Source organism: Scylla paramamosain, chromosome 38 (assembly GCF_035594125.1).
Source record: "Scylla paramamosain isolate STU-SP2022 chromosome 38, ASM3559412v1, whole genome shotgun sequence".
Classification (NCBI taxonomy): Eukaryota; Metazoa; Arthropoda; class Malacostraca; order Decapoda; family Portunidae; genus Scylla; species Scylla paramamosain.
Genome location: NC_087188.1, coordinates 8,871,515 through 8,888,734, shown reverse-complemented (window position 1 = coordinate 8,888,734; position 17,220 = coordinate 8,871,515). Strand labels below are relative to the sequence as shown.

Here is a 17,220-nt window from a genome sequence, read left to right as displayed (position 1 = left end):
CCCCCAGCGACTGTATATCCTCCTTCTTCTGTTACTAGGGTGTGTGTGTGTGTGTGTGTGTGTGTGTGTGTGAGAGAGAGAGAGAGAGAGAGACTTCTATACTTAATTTGTAACACTTCACTTTTAGCTGATTAACCCCATTTTCTTTGATATATTCACATATGTAGTGATCTTCAATATGTTTTCACCCTACTACAATTTCGTTATTATAATCAGTATTTTAAACTACCAATTTAGTTGCTTTGAACATTTTACCGCGGCGCCATATGATTACGATGTTGCGGCGTCTTAACCTTTTAAATCACTGAATCAATCTGTCATGTTGCAGGTTGGTGACTGGGCAAGACTGGTGCGCGTCCCGTCGTGTTCCTGCCTCGCCTTGCTCGCCCTCCCACCGCCAGCCTCCCTTCCTCCCTCCCTCCCTCAGTAGCTCAAGAGTTATCCAATTATATTTATTTGTTAAGTCAGTGTAGGAAACAGGCTGTGGTAGACTAACAGAGGAGGGATTGGCCAGAGCGGCTGAGGTGGAGGCGAGGATTGGACTGGATCAAAGGGAGGGTCGTCTTGGTGTCCTATCAAGTCCTACAAGGTGTCCTACAAGGTGTCCTATAAGGTGTCCTACAAGGTGTCCTACAAGCTGTCCTATAAGTTGTCCTATAAGGTCCTTCTCCCACGCTGTTTTGTGCTATGGCTTCACTGCCTCGAAGGACGTCCACGAAATACGCCGAGAAGTCCTGCGGGATGCGCGTTATGCAAGAGTGGATGCTGTGTCCTTCAGGAGTGTGCTTGGAGAGGCCGTGACGTTTCCTACGAGGGACCGTATTCTGAAACACTTCTGCGCCACACCTCCACTAATTTCAAGAGTCTTTAGCTGAAGTGACACGGGTTTTTAAGAGTGTGTTTTTTTTTTTTATGGTTCTAATGGCAGGTTAACAAGCTTTCTACATTATTAACAGGAGAAGCACTCTTGAGAACCCAGCATATCATCTATGTGGACTTGGAAAATAGTCATGGTGAGAGAGCATAGCATTTTTTAATACTGTCCCTTACATTACAAGTGACGTTATAGTGTAAAAACAAGTGACTGTGGATTCCTGATGACTGAAGGGTGGTCAAGGTGAAGTTATCATTACGACTTAAGGTGGCTCTCGTTTTTTTCCATGAAGTGTTGACAGTCACCTGCCCAGAGGTACGCCAAAGCTTCCGTACAAGTGCATAGCTTTTATGATTCAATACACAGTTCATGCATAGGTACAACAGTTGTCCCAAGTAGTGACGTCACAAGTTCAGAGAATTTCATGGTTGTAAATCGAGTAGAAATCAGTATAGATATGAACGAATGAGCTGCTTTATGTTCAGAGCCGCACAAATACCAACAATTGGAGTATGCGACGAGTGGGAGTGATTGTGAAGCAACGTTATTTTGTAGAATATAACGCCACTGCTTTGGGCAACTGTACATACCGCGCCCTTCCTCCCTCCACCCCGCCTTCTCATAACAACTACCTCCCTTCTACTAGTCCCATTCTGACATCGCCGCTGAGGACGCGAGAAGCTCAAGTCCTCGGTGCAAGATGAACATCAAGCACAAACAACATTGAGCGTCGGAAATTAAGAGAATTACGAGGCCGAGTCACGTACAGTTTTCTTCCTCCTGCTTATCTCTTTATGGTTATTAACTTATAGATGAAGAGTACATACATATATGCAGATTTAGTATAAATATGGACGTACGTAAGCTTACAAATATGTATTAAAGTAAGTGTTCGTTTGGAAGGAGAAATACTTAGGGCATACATGGAGGTAATTCGCGTCGGGGAACGGTGAGTCGGTAGCCGGAATGTGCCAGCTAGCGAGCCGCCCTCCGCCAGCGAGCCAGCCAGCCAGCCGCCCCCCCAATAATCTCCTCCGCCACTCTGGACCCGAGCACTGTCCTGAATTCATGTGTAGCAGTTTAGTGTGCCAAAGTTCCCTTGGTAGTGCAAATGGGTGTTACGAACGCGTGTTGACTCATACCTCACCTCCATACGCCAGAAATGACCTCATACTACCTGCAGGAGTACCGTGCACCACTCACAGGGTACCACAAGGTTATACAGGGAAGACGACCGCCACTGTTTTCATTAAGGTTAGTTTTACTTGCACGTAATATATGTTTCTACCTAATTTCGAAGGACATTGAAACTAAAGCTTCCAATGACGTACCTAGTTAATGATAGAACTGAGTCGTCAAATACATAAGCTCGTGTGGGTCAGGAATGGTCTTGGAATCGTGTTATTTTGAAGCTAACTCCTGACTGGTGGTGAAGCCTCAAGTGAATCCTCTCCCGCTCTCAGAGGATTCATAAAAGTGTTTCGAAATGCATCGACAACCCTCGCGCTGCTGAAAACATGAACAGACGAAGGACCACAAAAAATCAAAAGTGTTACAAGTGAATACGAGTATCAGTGTACCCGTCACAACTCCATTTTCTACGCCTGAAATGTCACCCAACTAACTCAAGTTCCTGAAGGAGGTTGAACTCTGATCTGGCGTGACCTTACTGCCTGCAGGTCACGGGGCCTTGGAGAGACGCTGGGGCAGGCCTTGGCGGCTCCCCGTGAACCTCCCGTCAGGAGAATGAATCAGATGAAATACTGAACAGAATCATTTACAGTTTCACATCCCCCATGTTTTTGCTTCCTTCGAATAGTCATGTTTTGCTTGTCCTTGTGAGTTTTCTTTAACAGTTCCGAGTTATCTGCGCTCATCCAATCTTGACCACTAAGCGCCCCTTCAATAAGGCTTAATTTTGATCGGTGTCGTAAAAAGTTTCAGGTCTTATTGCTTAATGGTCAAAATTGATTATACATACGTACGTACATACGTACACACACCACCACCAAAGTTATTTTTTACCATAAATCCAAAAGTAATAAATAAATGTAAATTACCGAGCGATGTAAATATCATTGGCCACGAATTCACACATATATGCATAACATAACATAACATACCCTCCACTATGTATAAAAGAAAACCAGAATAACCGAACATAACGTCTACTGCATACATACATACATACATACATACATACATACATACATACATAGAGTATATATTGTGGAAGTTTTACAAATCTCTATAAACGATAAGTCTTATATTGTAAATCAAATATCTGTACATAAAAAATATATATCACGTTTGACGCCTTTGTAACAAGACACGCTTATGTTTTGTAAGGAGCAGAGTATTGCCACACCTGTGCACGAGACTGGCAGGTGTAGTGATGGAGTGGTGTTGTCGCCCAGGTGTCTTTATGTACATAGCTACTCCTCCCGCCGCCAGGTAAGGCAGGGAGGGCGAGGTGGAGGTGGTGAACAAGAGGCACAGCTAGGAGATACGTTGTGTTCACTTACGTGGTATGGGAGAGAGTTTTTGAACGTGATCGCTGGTTTTTGTAATCATTCTTCTTCGTACATAGCCTTATCATCCATCTCTCTCGTCTCTCTCGCCTCCTTTTGCATCTTACGTGTCCTTATTCCCTCTTTACCTTCCTTTTTTTTTTACGTAATCGGCGGATTTTATGATGATTTTTCCTCGTACATATTCTTATCATCCACCTTTCTCGTTTCTCGCCTCCTGTTGCATCATACGTATCCTTATTTCCTCTCTTGTCTTCCTCCTCTTTCTCTTTTTTTTTAATTCATGAGTGCACTTTATAAATAATATCCCTCATCTTTATCTTTCCTCATCTGTTTGGTGTTCCTCTTTCCTCACTCGCTTGATTTTTTCTTCTTTCTGCCCCATGTTCTTCCAAATTCTCCTTCGTCTGTTTCATCTCCTCCTTTATATTTTAATTTTTTTCAGTTCCTCAGTTCCCTGTGCTCCTTCCTCATCCCCCACGTCCTCCACACCCTTCAGACTGATCCGCATTGCTATTTTTTTATCTATTTTTTTTTTTTTTTCCGAGAATCCCTCCACGTTGATGAGTTTGTGTTGAAAGTGTTGGAGAACGCATCATAACATTTATTTTTCTTCTGCTTCCTTCGGGCCGGCAAGACGTGACAGGCTTGTTGTTATAAAAATGTAAACAGATAAAAAAAATATATATATTCCTGACAACCAGCCTGCCCTAAACGCAGGCTGGTCAATAAAGAATATCAGTGTATTGTTGAGCGTGTTGTTTTTACCTATAATTACTATTAAGTACGTGACTGTTTTAAATCACACACAGACACACACACACACACACACACACACACACCTCGCTGTCCTGGTGTGTGGTGTGTCAGTAGTCTCAGTCCTACCCAAAGATTGGTCACTATGAGCTCTGAGTTCTTTCCGTAGAGGACCGGCTGCCTGGGTGACCAGCAGACGACCGTAGGTGAATCACACACACACACACCATCATCATCATCGTGGGAAATTATCAGACGTGTGTTCTTTTATGAATATGATGTAGTGGTTATGAATGAATCGACAGATGAGCTCCAAAGTTTGTTCGATGTAGATAGATATGTATGAAAGAGACTTCAGAGTGATGTTTAAAAGTGAGAAAACCAAGATAATGATTGTGAATAGGTCAGAGGATGAAAGTACCGTGGTGTGTAAGCTTGGAAAGAATGAGTTAAAGCAGGCACAAGAATACAAGTACTTAGGGTTGTGGATGAGTCTGATTGGGTGTGAAAAGGCAAAGAATGAAAAGATGAGCATGGTAAACCAGAGAGTAGGTCGACTGGGAAGTGCAGCAAGGATGAGAGCAAGTGGGTATGATGTACTGAGAGAAGTGTAGGAGAGTGTGGCGATGCCGAGTACATAATGTTTGGTATGGATGTGATTGGGTGGAATGAAAGTGAAATTGATAAGTTAGAAGTGGGGCAGAATAGAGTGGCAGTGATGGCACTGATGAATGTATTTAAGAATACAGCAGTAGAAGCTTTAAGAGGTGATATGAGATGGAGCACGTTTAGGGAAAGACTTACAAGATACAAAATTAGGCTTGAGAGAATGGATGATGCAAGAATAGCAAGAAAGGTGTGCCTGAGGAATGAAAGTGGACGCAAGTGGAGGAAGAGATGCATGAGAATGACAGACAGGAGTGGATTACAAGTTGTGTGGAGGATTAGAACGGCTGGGAGAAATCAAATAGTGACGAGAGGAGGCAAAGGGGAAGCTGAAAGGGATGTAAGAAAATAGAAGAGTGAGATAGATATAGAAGTGAAGTGTGTGGGACTGAGTGAATGGAAGAATGAGATGGAACGAAAGAGTACTCTGGAATGGTACAAGGAGAAAGAGGCTTCGATGTATGAAAGGTGGTATGGTGGAAGCCTGGGTGATGTTTTCTTCCGAGCGAGGGCACAGTGTATGGATGTGAATGCAAGGAATTACAGATAGTCTGAATCCCGCAGTAAAGTGTGCCAGATGTGTGACAAGGGAGAGGATGAGACGGAGGAGCATGTGATTCTGGAGTGTGAGAGGTATGAGAGAGACCGGAGAGATGGTGCAAGTGATTCTGACTGAGTTAGGGCATAATATAAATGAAAGAGTGGAGGGAGTAAATGGGATTGCTGCTGGGACTGTGTAGAGACGAATTAAAGGATGATTGAGGGAGTGAAGGAGTTTCTGGAGGGAATATGGTGTGCCAAATGTAGAGACAGTTGGTTTGGAGGGATACTGTTCGTTTTGTGTTTGTTTTGTCTTTTCTTCTTCTTCTTCTTCTTCTTCTTCTACAGGAGTTGCCAATCCAAATCCATGCAAATAGAGTTACATGGAACCAGCGTTTTTTTTTTTTTAATAAATGTTGGCCAGTGTGTTGTTGTTTTCTTGTTTTCTCATATTTACTTACAGTGAAAGATAATATTCACTGAATGCGTGGGCTGGCGAGATGGTTCAGTCTGCCCTGTCTCCATAAACTTTACAGCGATTTTTCATATGTAGCTTGCGAATATAGTCAATGCGGCGTCACATAATATAAGCCAATGCCAGCAAAATACTAGTTATGTTCCACTATGGTGTGCCGTGAACAAACAAATGTACAAACCAAGTATTATACTAGGCTGATTTAATTTTCCTAGTTTCAATTTGCCTCAGTTACTTTCGTTTTCAGGTTTATTCTTTTTCTTCTACTACTACTAGTACTACTTTTTTTTTATTTCACTACAGAAAGAAGATTAATTGAACCTTTCTTCTCTCACCCATACCACTCCTTGAAGACTTCTTATATCATCCCTTCCTCTACACGTTGTCTGTCTTGCCTAATTATTGTACCGTGCTTGTGTCCTGTATCCAGTTCTCTTCCCAGTCTGTTTTCTACTCCTTTATCATTTATATATGCTTTCTTTTAGCATCCTTAGTTCGCAATTTTCATTTATTTATTTATTTATTTATTACTTATTTTTTTTATTTAAGAAGGGACTCTGATCTAGGGCAACAAGTGTCAGGTCCCCAAGAGTATAAAGGACTACTCAGGTTATGCCCCGTCTGTGTTATGATTCCGTAAAGATAGTTAGCTAGTGAAAACCTATTTCACATTGCAGTAATCAATAAAGGATAGAAGAAGCATTCTTGGGAGGCGCAAGGCAGACGGAAGGCGGCGGGACAAACTTGGTCCCGTCACGTGTCGGCATACGAAGCAAAGAGGAAGCAAACGCTCTGGGGCCAGGCAGATTTGCTAGAGTGCACCAGTGACCCACACCATCCCCACCACATTACAGCAATTGTGATACAAAGTGAAAAGACAGGCAGAGAAGCGAATGCAGCAAGAAACAGACTGGACACGAGCGCGTGGCGCGCGATATTCACGATATTAAAGTATATGGCAAATCAGAATATATAAAGCATTCGAGTATAGCTGCCTCTTTTTTTTTTTTTTTTTTTTCGAGGGGTCATTTTCCAAATACAATACGTACGTTAGTAAGTACACGGACCGTGTTAGGTCATCAGCTGTGACATCATCAGTAGAGCTGGGGGGAAGGCGCAAAAATGTGAATCGTTCTTTGATCGCCTTGCTATAGCTCAACTGCCGCCTTTGATATGAAAGTTTTTACATACCGATAAGTTAATCCACCAAAGATTACAAGAAGTGGAAGGCTGAATGGAAGAAGGGCTCGCACTGGCTCCATTACTTTGTAACTCGAGTTTACCTAATAAAGACCTCAATTAAGAGTCTAAAATCTAACACAAGCTAAGTACCGTGGCTTTTAGTGTTGGTGAACGTGTAGAAGTCATTATTTCGTCTTTTCGGTAGTTCGTTCTCAGTCTTAATCTTGGTCTTGGCAGGGGTCTTGGTCTGTTTTATCTTCTGTATCCCATCGTGGCCGCGGCGCCCTTTTCGCGTTTACTACTTGATGGAGATATAGTTAGTGTAGCATTATTTTTAACAGTTTTACTGTTAGAAATGACAGTCAACTCTTGTTTTATTAGGTTACATTGTAGATATTTAATGAAGTTACGATGCTGCGTGCATTCTTGTTTTGAGGGAAATATTTTAATACCAAGGTTACTGGGCGAATATTAAACTATTAAGTGTCGAAATGTGGAAATATTTCAAGCTTATGATAACTTTTTTTTTGAAGAGTAGGTTATACAAGGAGTTAAATTTCCAATTTCCCTACAAACTGTATGGGAGACGAAACTTTTCTGATAAATTTTAATGGGTTTTTAAATTAGGCATCAATCTCTGTCGCAAATCAATCTGTTTTAATTTTTACCCTTCCGCCATAAGGAATAGATTAATATAAAAGAAAAATTCATTGCAAATTAGTCAGAACTTGCCAGAAAAAAGAATTTCATCCTTGTAAATACCATTAGTAACTTCATCAACACTGCAGTACACAGTTTACGTGATAAATTTTTAAAAATTGCCGGAAGCGGTATTATGTCTCCAACACACACACACACACACACACGCACATATATATATATATATATATATATATATATATATATATATATATATATATATATATATATATATATATATATATATATATATATATATATATATATATATATATATATATATATATATGGTTCCTAATCTAATCAAAGCAAACCTAACCTAATCTAACCTAACCTAAGAAAACCAAATCAAACCAAAGCTAACCTTACCAAAGCAGGAGTGGTGTCTCACTGTCCAGTTTTGACCACGTGTTCATGATAACATATCCAAAAGAAAGCCAGTAATTTTTTTAAAAATTGCTGACAGCATTAGTATTAATTTGCAACACATAAATGTGGGGTTCAAATTACTCAGCATGAGGAGCTCTAGCCAGTGAGATATGTCACAACAGTAGAAGTGAAGATGTAGTGATTCTGGAATAATACCCACAAAAAATAATTATGTTTGAGTGCTGTAAAATTAAAAACAATACAAAGTGATATTGTTAACCTGATCTGACCTGGTGAGTGACTTTATTTCTGGGCAAAATATGATGCTTTTTCAAATTATAAAGTACACAGTGAAGGGACTAGTAGTGAATTAATAAACTGAATGAATCAAAACCTAACTTAGCCCTCAGATGAAAATGTTGACATTCAGTTTTATCTAACATTGTTGATTTGGACACAACTCTAAACAAAGTGGAAGGTTAGTACTTCTCAAGAAAGGCATCATTATTTATTGCAAGGTGATCATCATAAAACTGGTTGTTATAGTCTTTCTGTAACTGAAATTGTCTTCAAAGCAAATAGAGTAACTGATGAATTAAAAAATTATTGGCATCAAAGTTTGTATACATTTTATGATTATTTTTGCTCATCCACAGTCAAATCAGAACCAGCAGATCCCAGTGAGGAGCCAAGTGTGGATACAGTGGCACTGCCAGCAAAGAATATGAAGGCAGGTGAAAAGTTAAAGCTCAGGTTTGGTGTAGGACTCCAGTATATCAATATTTTGTGAATGATTGTAATGCTTTTTTATGGATAATCTTTATTGTCTAATATTTAATAAAAGTTCACTTTTTATCTACAAAATTTTACAAGTTTTATTCATGCAGATGCCAGACAGGAAGATGCCACTTAAAAGTGGTATGCCAGCACATAAAACACCAGAATTCACAGCTGCACAGCTCCTATTAGTAAAGCATGAAGAATTTATTTTCTTCCAGGTATATTGAACCTTTCATAGAAATTAATATTATCAGAACTGTCACTGATCATTGTGCATTCACCAACAGTGAATATTTTGGGGATGAGGGAAGTAAAATAACCCCTTATATTTCTGTGGTTGAGGGATATGCTCAGTGTCCTATTTATACCCTCTCAGAACAGGACTAAGAGGTTTCCTTTGTTGCAGCAAAATTAGAGAGTAACAAATTTAGCCATAAGTTTCAGTCACCAGCTAGCAAATGTGGACTTCTATTTTATCTTTGGATATTTTTCCTTTCCAGCTGCCCAATTCTCTTCCAAGTCATCCTCCAGAGGTGAAGCAGGAATCCAGTGCACCATACTCACAGCAGCAGCAGCAGCAAGAGGAGAAGCCATCTGACAGCAATGTGAGTTACAGCATTTCAACTTTGATAATTGCTGCAATACAAACTAATGCATTGATCAGATTAGTATTGCTTTGTTTAGAATACATAATCAAATATTATGGAGTTGCTTTAGGATGAGTAGTTGGTGAATTAAAAGGAATCATAATAAAATACTATTCCTTTGTGAGAATGAGTGGTGGAGGAAGACGGACATAGGTGCTTTGTAGGTGAATCCACGTGAATTTGAAGCAGGAGCAGATCCACATGTCCTTGGTAGGGTATTTGGTTGAACCACACTGCTCTACACAATTTACAATATTAGATATTGATAGTGATATTGATATTTACTTATGTTATGTTCTAGTGTAGTCCAGTCCATTGCTTAGCCAGCAACATGATTCAACTAGACTAACATCCCAAGTAACACAGAATAGCTTTGAACATATTGCATTATTGTGCACATGTATGAGCACTGTGATATGAACATATGAACAGAAACGTGAAGAGGAGGAGAAGAAGGCCAGCCAACAGCACTGTACCCAGAACACCTTACCTAAGGGGAAGATCGGCACTGTCAAGGTGTACAAGTCTGGCAAGGTGGAGCTGTGGCTGGGGAATCATAAGCTGTCTGTGAGCAAAGGGACACAAGTGGCCTTTCTACAGGTAAGCAAACTGACCATGTATTGCTGTCAAGTAGAAATGTGTGTGTTGGAATAGTACTTGTGAGTCCATTGTTCTTAAGGCCAGAGCTTAATTATAGTCATTTCACAAAGTCATGTTTCAGTGATAGATTTGCTGTAGATATTTTGTAGTACATGATTTGAAACCCATATTTATCTGCTATTAGAGTTTATGATTGTCATTAGTTAACTTTATATTCAGCATTAGGTCTAGGATGTTTTTTGGAGGTCTTGTTGAGTATGCAGTATTGAGTTGTTTTAGTTTTCTTTGGTGATTGGATTAGGAGGGGTTATGACCTTTGTCTTGGTGCTCAGGATGTGGTGAATGTGGATGTTGATCAAGAGGCCAAGACTGGGGCCATGATAGTGCTGGGCTACCTGGGCCATCGGCTGGTGTGCACGCCCGACCTCAAGGAACTTGTGAGGCATTGGCTGAGCCTTAGGCACACTGGCAATTAGTGGTGTTGCCATGTTGAGGAAAAGCTTTAAGGTTTAGTTTTTTATAATCACTCACCTTTCTGTGAGAGACCCTCTTTTTTTCTGTCTTTGGTAGTGTATGGAAATACACTGTGTTTTGTGATCTGTGTTGGGTGCTAACACTTACTGATGGTTTCCTCATCAGCGTAGCACTGAGGAGGCCACACTCCTCTCCAGAACCTGACGCTTGAACATTCTGTGCTTGGTGCCACAATAGGTCTTGTATGGAACTCTTCCTTTGAAATCCCTTTTATAAGACACACTTCAGTGTAGTTTAATATTATAGGAAATAAGATGGGATTAGATTTTTACATAAGCCTGTTAGTGTTTGATATGAGTGACATTTTAATTAAACAAAAACGTACGTGAAATATGGGCTGTTAAGTTCTTCACTAATTATGTATGTACATGCCCAATAAACTTTTATAGTTTATTATCAGTTGAGACACATAAGCAAATTTACAATTGTATAATTTTAGTTCAATATCTGGATCTTCTGCCATATAATGGCCGAAATGTGTGATGATAATAGTAAAAAATTATTAGAAGAGTTTTCTTTTCCACAGCAATGGACTCACAGCCTGAGTCTTGTCTTACCTCTGAGAGTTTTGCATCTTTAATAAGTGAACTATTAAGTGGAATAAAAGGTATAATGATGCCTTGTAAGTCATGTATATTTTTCTTGTATATATAGTAACAAAATTGGGAGAATATGTGATTGTTCAGGTGTAACAATATTAAATTATGCATAATAAAATGGTAATAGAGGAACCAGGTGTTTGTTTCCTCTTAACCTGTCAAGTGGACTGCATGTACTCTGCAACACATTTTTAATTTGCCTTACCTATCTACACTAAATTCACACAGTATCAAAATTACTAGTGTGGATGTAATGGTAAATTAGCTTTATAGGAGCTATTGTTATATATTTGTGCTGATGGAGCAAACATAACCTGCAGCTGTACACAGTATGGCACTGGAAGGTTACCTTAATACTGTATTGTTTAGTTCTGTTAGGAGAGGACTGAGAGGAGAACCCTGTGGGACATTTCTGGTGACAGGGTAATACCTAGAGTAGGTATTACCTTTCACCAGAGAGAAGGACCTGGAAGACAGGAATGACTTAACCCAATTAAGGGGAGGGACCCTCAGAGTCCCAGGCAGGCAAGTTTTACAAAAATGGCGAAGCAGAGTCAAAAGCTCCTTTAAGATCAAGAAAGGCTACTGAAGTGAATTGCTTGTTGTTGGATCATTCCAGGATGTGGTGCTCCAGGTGGAGCAGGGCATCCAGGGTGCCTCTGTGGGGACAAAACCCATACATGTGTGCGGGAAGGTGTTCGGGTTCCATCCACCATGTCAGTTTGTCCTGTACATTGTGGTCTAGTGTTTTCCCGAGGTAGGAAAGAAGACTAATGGGCCTATATGAGAAAGCCTCTTTAGGACCCTTAGCAGGCTTGGGATAGGGAGTGTGGAGGCATGCCGCCACACTGAAAGGAACATCCCCGACAGCCAGCTGGCGTTGAAGACATTTAGCAGGCGGGCCAGAGAATCTGGGAGGCATGGCAGGAACTTGTTGGAGACGTTGTCCACCCCGGTGGCCTTTCCAGCAGACAATGAACACAAAGCAGAGGAGACCTCCTGGGAGAGTTAAAACTCACGCCCAGGGAGGTTTAAATCCCATTATGCCTCCTCGTTCACGCCTCTTCATACATTTGCTTTGATTTGACTTGCCCTGAGTCATTACTCAGCAAGACTTAAGCAAGTGTATGAATAGGTTTTAGCCAGAATGGCTCAGCTAAGTACACTGTAAGTCAAAATTTAAGAAATGCTAAGCTTTTTTTTTTTTTTTTTTTTTTTAATAAATACCAACCCTGGCATCAGGAGTGATCCCGAGCCACCTGTTGTGACAAGATCTAAATCAAGATGTAAACAATGGCTGGCCGGCTGGCGGTGTGTGCTGCCTTGCGTGTGAGGGGGCCGGAGAGGCTAAGTTGTAGGCTGCCTGGCGATGCCCTGGTGACGAGGGGGAGGCAGCGCCACAGCAGGTGTGTCAAGACAGGAGAGATGGATCTTTAAGGCCGTCATTCCTTCAGATCGTGTCACTTCGTCATCGGAAAACCTACATTTATGATTTGAGAGGAATTTTGCGGGGGGAGGATAATGTAACTGATGTCAGAGGACTTTATTTTTTTTTCTGTACAGGTTTGCCAATTTATAGTTTTTTTTTATTTACTTATTTATTTATTTATTTGTTTATTTTATTTATTTATTTTTTTTTTTATTTATTTATTTTATTTATTTATTTTTTTTGTGTGTGCGCAGAAAATTTTAATGTCTCAAAACTCCTGTGATGTGACAAAGCCAACTTTTAGATAAATGCATTAAATTTTCAAGGCTGAAATGCTCTCCTAACATAACTATATAGTTTTCAATCAACCAAAAATTTAAATGAAATAAATAAATACAAGGGAAATTTTACTTTAATTTATATTTTGATGTGTATTACCTTTGGTGTGAGTTCAATTTGCCCACCGAGATTATCAGCTCAGCCCTCATGTCATATCAACTTGAGCTGTAATCTTACTCTCTGATATTGTCTAAGTTTGACTTCAGTTAACTGCATGTCTTGGAAAGAGTTGGTGATGGGGTGAGTTGGCCTGCACCCTTACCCTTATCCCTCATATGCATTGACATGTGAACATTTTTGCCTACCATCAGGTCCCTCCTTGTGTGCAGTAAGGTTCACCTCAGCAGCCTTCATGTGAGTATTGGGTTTATGCAACACTAATCTTGTTATGTAAGTGGCAACCTACAATTGTGGTGCCTCATGTCTTGAAAAATCAAGAAATTAAGCTAGTGTAGTCATGAGAAAGTGAGAAAGTAGCCAAGGATTGAACCTCCTGGCAGGACACTCAATGTCTATAATTTATTACCAGTGAAGCCATTAGTGGATGTTGATCAGCTCTGAGAGACAGGAAGATATAGTATGGAAGTAGAAAGAACCATTCACATGCAGCACTACCAATAATTCTAATCAGTGAAGCAAGAAATAAGTGAGTTACCCTTGATTCCACACAGGACACTCAGCACCTACAGGTTCAGGATGATTTCTTCACGCACCTTCATGTCAGGGGCCAGGAGATGGAGGGGAGCCTCTCCTTGCTGCTGCTTCTCTCAGCACGGAGGGATGACACGACCAGTATCCATCACTTACTGGAAGCAAGTTCACGTTTATTGCATTTTGTTCTGTGGCTATATATTTTTTTTTTTTCCCACTAAACTATCTGTGCTTCCAGATGGAAATGAAACTATCAATTTTATTATATACCACTTGTGATCATGATTGTGAATTGTAATTTGTCATTATATTGATTTCTTCACATATCAGTATTAAACTTTTCTCTCAGAATTAGGATTGTTAACACTGTTAGCTGTTGGTTCTTATATCAGGTGTGATATATTTAGACTAATACTTAAGTACATTTAACCATAGCTATATCAAAAACATCTCCCTAATCCTTCTCTGTGCCCCAAGCAGCAGGCCAAAGGAGCAGGGGTGAGGCCCAGTGGATACACAATGGAAAAACTTCTCAACACTTATATTAAAAGGAAACACCTCAGTACAGCTGTCAGTTTGTATGGCAGTATCAGAAGAGAGTATTCTGAGGCTCCCTTAGAACACTGCACAGTGCTCCACTTTTGCACAATGTTAGTTGAAAGTGAAAAATGCATGGGTGAGTCTTTAGGCAGCCATTCTGCAGCTCATATCTTTTGATTCCCTTGATTCCCACATACTGGTATATACTTCTTGGAATTGAATTTTAGTAATATTTTATTTATTTATTTATTTATTTTCCAGGTGGAAAGCAAATCAAAGTCATAAATTGGCTAAGAAAACTTATTTATTTCAGAGGCAATGCATACCTTGAGAGAATTTGTAGAGACAGGCAAAACACCAGAGGTTCCCCCCAAAAATACTGCAGAAAATTGCAAGGTTCTCCTTAGCAAAGCTGCAGAAGTAGGAGGTTATGAGGTGGCAAAGGAAATGTTTGAGCTTCTCCTTTTGGGCAGACTGGTTGATCCCGGGCCTCAGATAGTTGCACCACTGCTGCAATGTAAATTAGACAGGTGAGGAATACTTATTAATAATACAGATAAATTTGCATGGTAGAAACCTCTGTACATTTATTTGTTATTATTTCAATGGCTACCAAGAAGGAATAAGAGTTTCCTTACTTGCTGCACACTGAAATTTCCAATCAGACTGGCTTATCTAGTTTAAGACATCTTTTGATATTCCTCTCATGAAATAACTACACTCTTCCCTTTTCTTTTATTTTTAGTTCTTTACAGCTACTTTTCTTTCACAAGTTCTCACAGATTGGTTCGTAGCACTCATTAACTCAAATTATGCATTGAAACAGCTTCCCTCTAGTAATAAGTGCAATCATATTCTTGTGATTCCATGTATCCATGCCACTTGATGTAAGTTATTTTGTTCATTATTCATATTTGTAATAAGCTTGTATGTTAAATAATTTTGCTCTTTGTTTTTATTTATACCAAAGTCCAACCCTTGAAATTAATATGAATGTATTTTTCCGTACAGGAGTGATTTGCCAGGATGCATTGAAGTGGCTGAATACATATACAAAACCTTCAACACCTTACCCAAGAGGATGGAAATCTTAATCAGACTAATGCAACACAACCCTCCCACTGAGGAGAACTTACTGCCTGTGCTAAGGAGGTTAGTTTACGGGTGATTTAGTCCTGTGGAAGTAAATGATTGTTTTCAGTGTTTCCTTTCATAAATTCAGTTGATATATTTGCCCTTATAACAGAAAATCTTGAATTAACTATTTAATTGTTTTATTTGTATCCTTAACAATGATAATAGGGTAGTCACATCAGGAGTAACACTTACATACACTTTTCTTTCATTTACATAGCAGACAGCCTTCTTCTGCCATATAAATAACTCTTAGTATTTTAACTTACTCTTTCATGGAATTTCCTGTTCTGTCACTTTACCTTAGAGATGGCAGCCAAGCTCAGCAAGGCTCAGACCTGCTGGGACACATGTTTGAGCTTGTCCAGGCATGCTATGGCCCAGCACAGGCCCAACATGACCTGCTGTTTGCCTCCCTTGAGTCTGGATATCCAGCTGCTGCCCGGCTTGTGCTCCAGGTGTGTATCTGTACCTAATAGTATATGATGTACCATTTCTCAGAAAAGTATTGCCCATCCATTGCAGTTTACGTGCCTTTCAACATCCTCCAATCTCTTGATTTGTAACATGGAGTAAAAGTTAAACCATGACCACCAGACAGCATTGAGTGTACATCTTATACTTTCATTCCACAACAGACATTAGGGGGTGATGTAGATAGCCATCAGATTCTCAGGATGTGCAAGATATATGCCAAGAACCAGCGGGAAGTTGCCCTGAAACACCTTTTGGTTGCTTCAAAGGGAATGACTAACATTGATCGCCTGAGGATCTATGAACTCCTGTTGGATGCTTACAGCCTCAGTGAGTGAATGAATGTTTTTTTTTTTTTTTTTTTCCCTGCACACATTCATTTTTAATAATGTAAGGTTGGCTTTTCTTTTTTTCTCAATCCTCTAGGAAGTCTACCTTACTGACTCTTGCAATCTACATTTCTAACCCTTGCCTTTTTCACTCAGGCAACAAGGAAGCGGGTGAGAAGGCTCTGTGCCTGTGGACCTCAATACAAGAGGAAGGCCTCACGCCCTCTTCCACCTTCCTTTCCAACCTGGCAACACTCCTGGAGAAGTGTGATATAAAAGTTCCATTTGATGTTCAATGAAATAAAGTTCTGTCCTTACGGGAGAGGAATGAAATTAACCATAATAAGTTACTCTCATCCTGTACATGAAAATAAGAGTTGAAATGAGAAAAAAGGAAAATAAAAATGTGAAGAATGCAAATGATGGAGTCAGGAAGGAACCATGACAGGTGGACCAGCTCTGTATAGGTGACGATGGCTGTGTACAAGATAATGAATGGGAAAAATGTTACTGTCTATGTATGAGTGCATTACGAATCTGTTACCCAGTAATATAGGAGTCAATAAAGGCAAGGCCAGGCTGTAAGAGTACTCTTACTGTATCCCCTGCGTGTCACAAAAGATAACGTAAAGGAGTAGAGCAAGGGGACTATGGACTCCATTGTATTTTTATATTTACTTTGAAATGAGCCTTGACCGCTTAACGTCTTGTCTCTCCTAGCCTTCTGTAAGAGGGATGTCAGCCGTGTATATTTATTAATAATTCCTAATAAATACATGAAATAAGTAAGGTGTCTTGATTGTATCAATCTTCATATCAGCCGAGGACGGTGGGAGCAACTAATAAACAACATGACAAAAAATATTAGCAGGTATTGTCTTGAGAGAAGAACAAAAATAGAAACTCCGAGAACCACCAACTACGTAAATTGCATGCAAAGTTCCGTTATGCAAATATGATTGTTCTTAAAAAAAACACAAAACGTCTATATTACAAATAGTGGTAGTGTGATTTTTCTTTTAACTACAAAGATATTTAAGATTTCCACGATTTTTCTGTTATTTACTTTATT

At 39.8% G+C, this 17,220-nt stretch overlaps 3 protein-coding genes across 5 annotated transcripts in view; all 3 read left to right on the top strand.

Annotated features, from left to right (window-relative positions):
* Positions 1-4,153, top strand: part of LOC135091721 (uncharacterized) — a 49,623-nt gene extending 45,470 nt beyond the window's left edge. For both annotated transcript variants that reach the window (XM_063989626.1, XM_063989627.1), the window contains one exon: positions 329-4,153. The gene's annotated coding sequence lies outside the window, so the exon portion shown is untranslated. The remainder of the gene's footprint in view (positions 1-328) is intronic.
* Positions 4,154-8,365: 4,212 nt separating this feature from the next.
* On the top strand, positions 8,366-11,384 carry LOC135091720 (DNA-directed RNA polymerase III subunit RPC4-like). Its single transcript, XM_063989625.1, has 4 exons — positions 8,366-9,090; positions 9,373-9,477; positions 9,952-10,119; positions 10,452-11,384. Exons 1-4 carry the CDS (start codon positions 8,902-8,904, stop codon positions 10,593-10,595), a joined length of 606 nt encoding a protein of 201 aa, XP_063845695.1. The 5' UTR covers positions 8,366-8,901; the 3' UTR covers positions 10,596-11,384.
* A 1,119-nt stretch (positions 11,385-12,503) lies between these two features.
* Positions 12,504-16,933, top strand: LOC135091719 (leucine-rich PPR motif-containing protein, mitochondrial-like). Of its 2 annotated transcripts, none has more exons than XM_063989622.1 (9): positions 12,504-12,658; positions 13,332-13,374; positions 13,692-13,832; positions 14,152-14,347; positions 14,525-14,741; positions 15,223-15,363; positions 15,653-15,803; positions 15,984-16,149; positions 16,305-16,933. In XM_063989622.1, exons 1-9 carry the CDS (start codon positions 12,546-12,548, stop codon positions 16,445-16,447), a joined length of 1,311 nt encoding a protein of 436 aa, XP_063845692.1. In that variant the 5' UTR covers positions 12,504-12,545; the 3' UTR covers positions 16,448-16,933. The 2 variants fall into 2 exon arrangements, with proteins under 2 accessions (XP_063845692.1, XP_063845693.1); XM_063989623.1 differs by lacking the exon at positions 12,504-12,658 and adding an exon at positions 12,706-12,815.
* Positions 16,934-17,220: the final 287 nt, after the last annotated feature.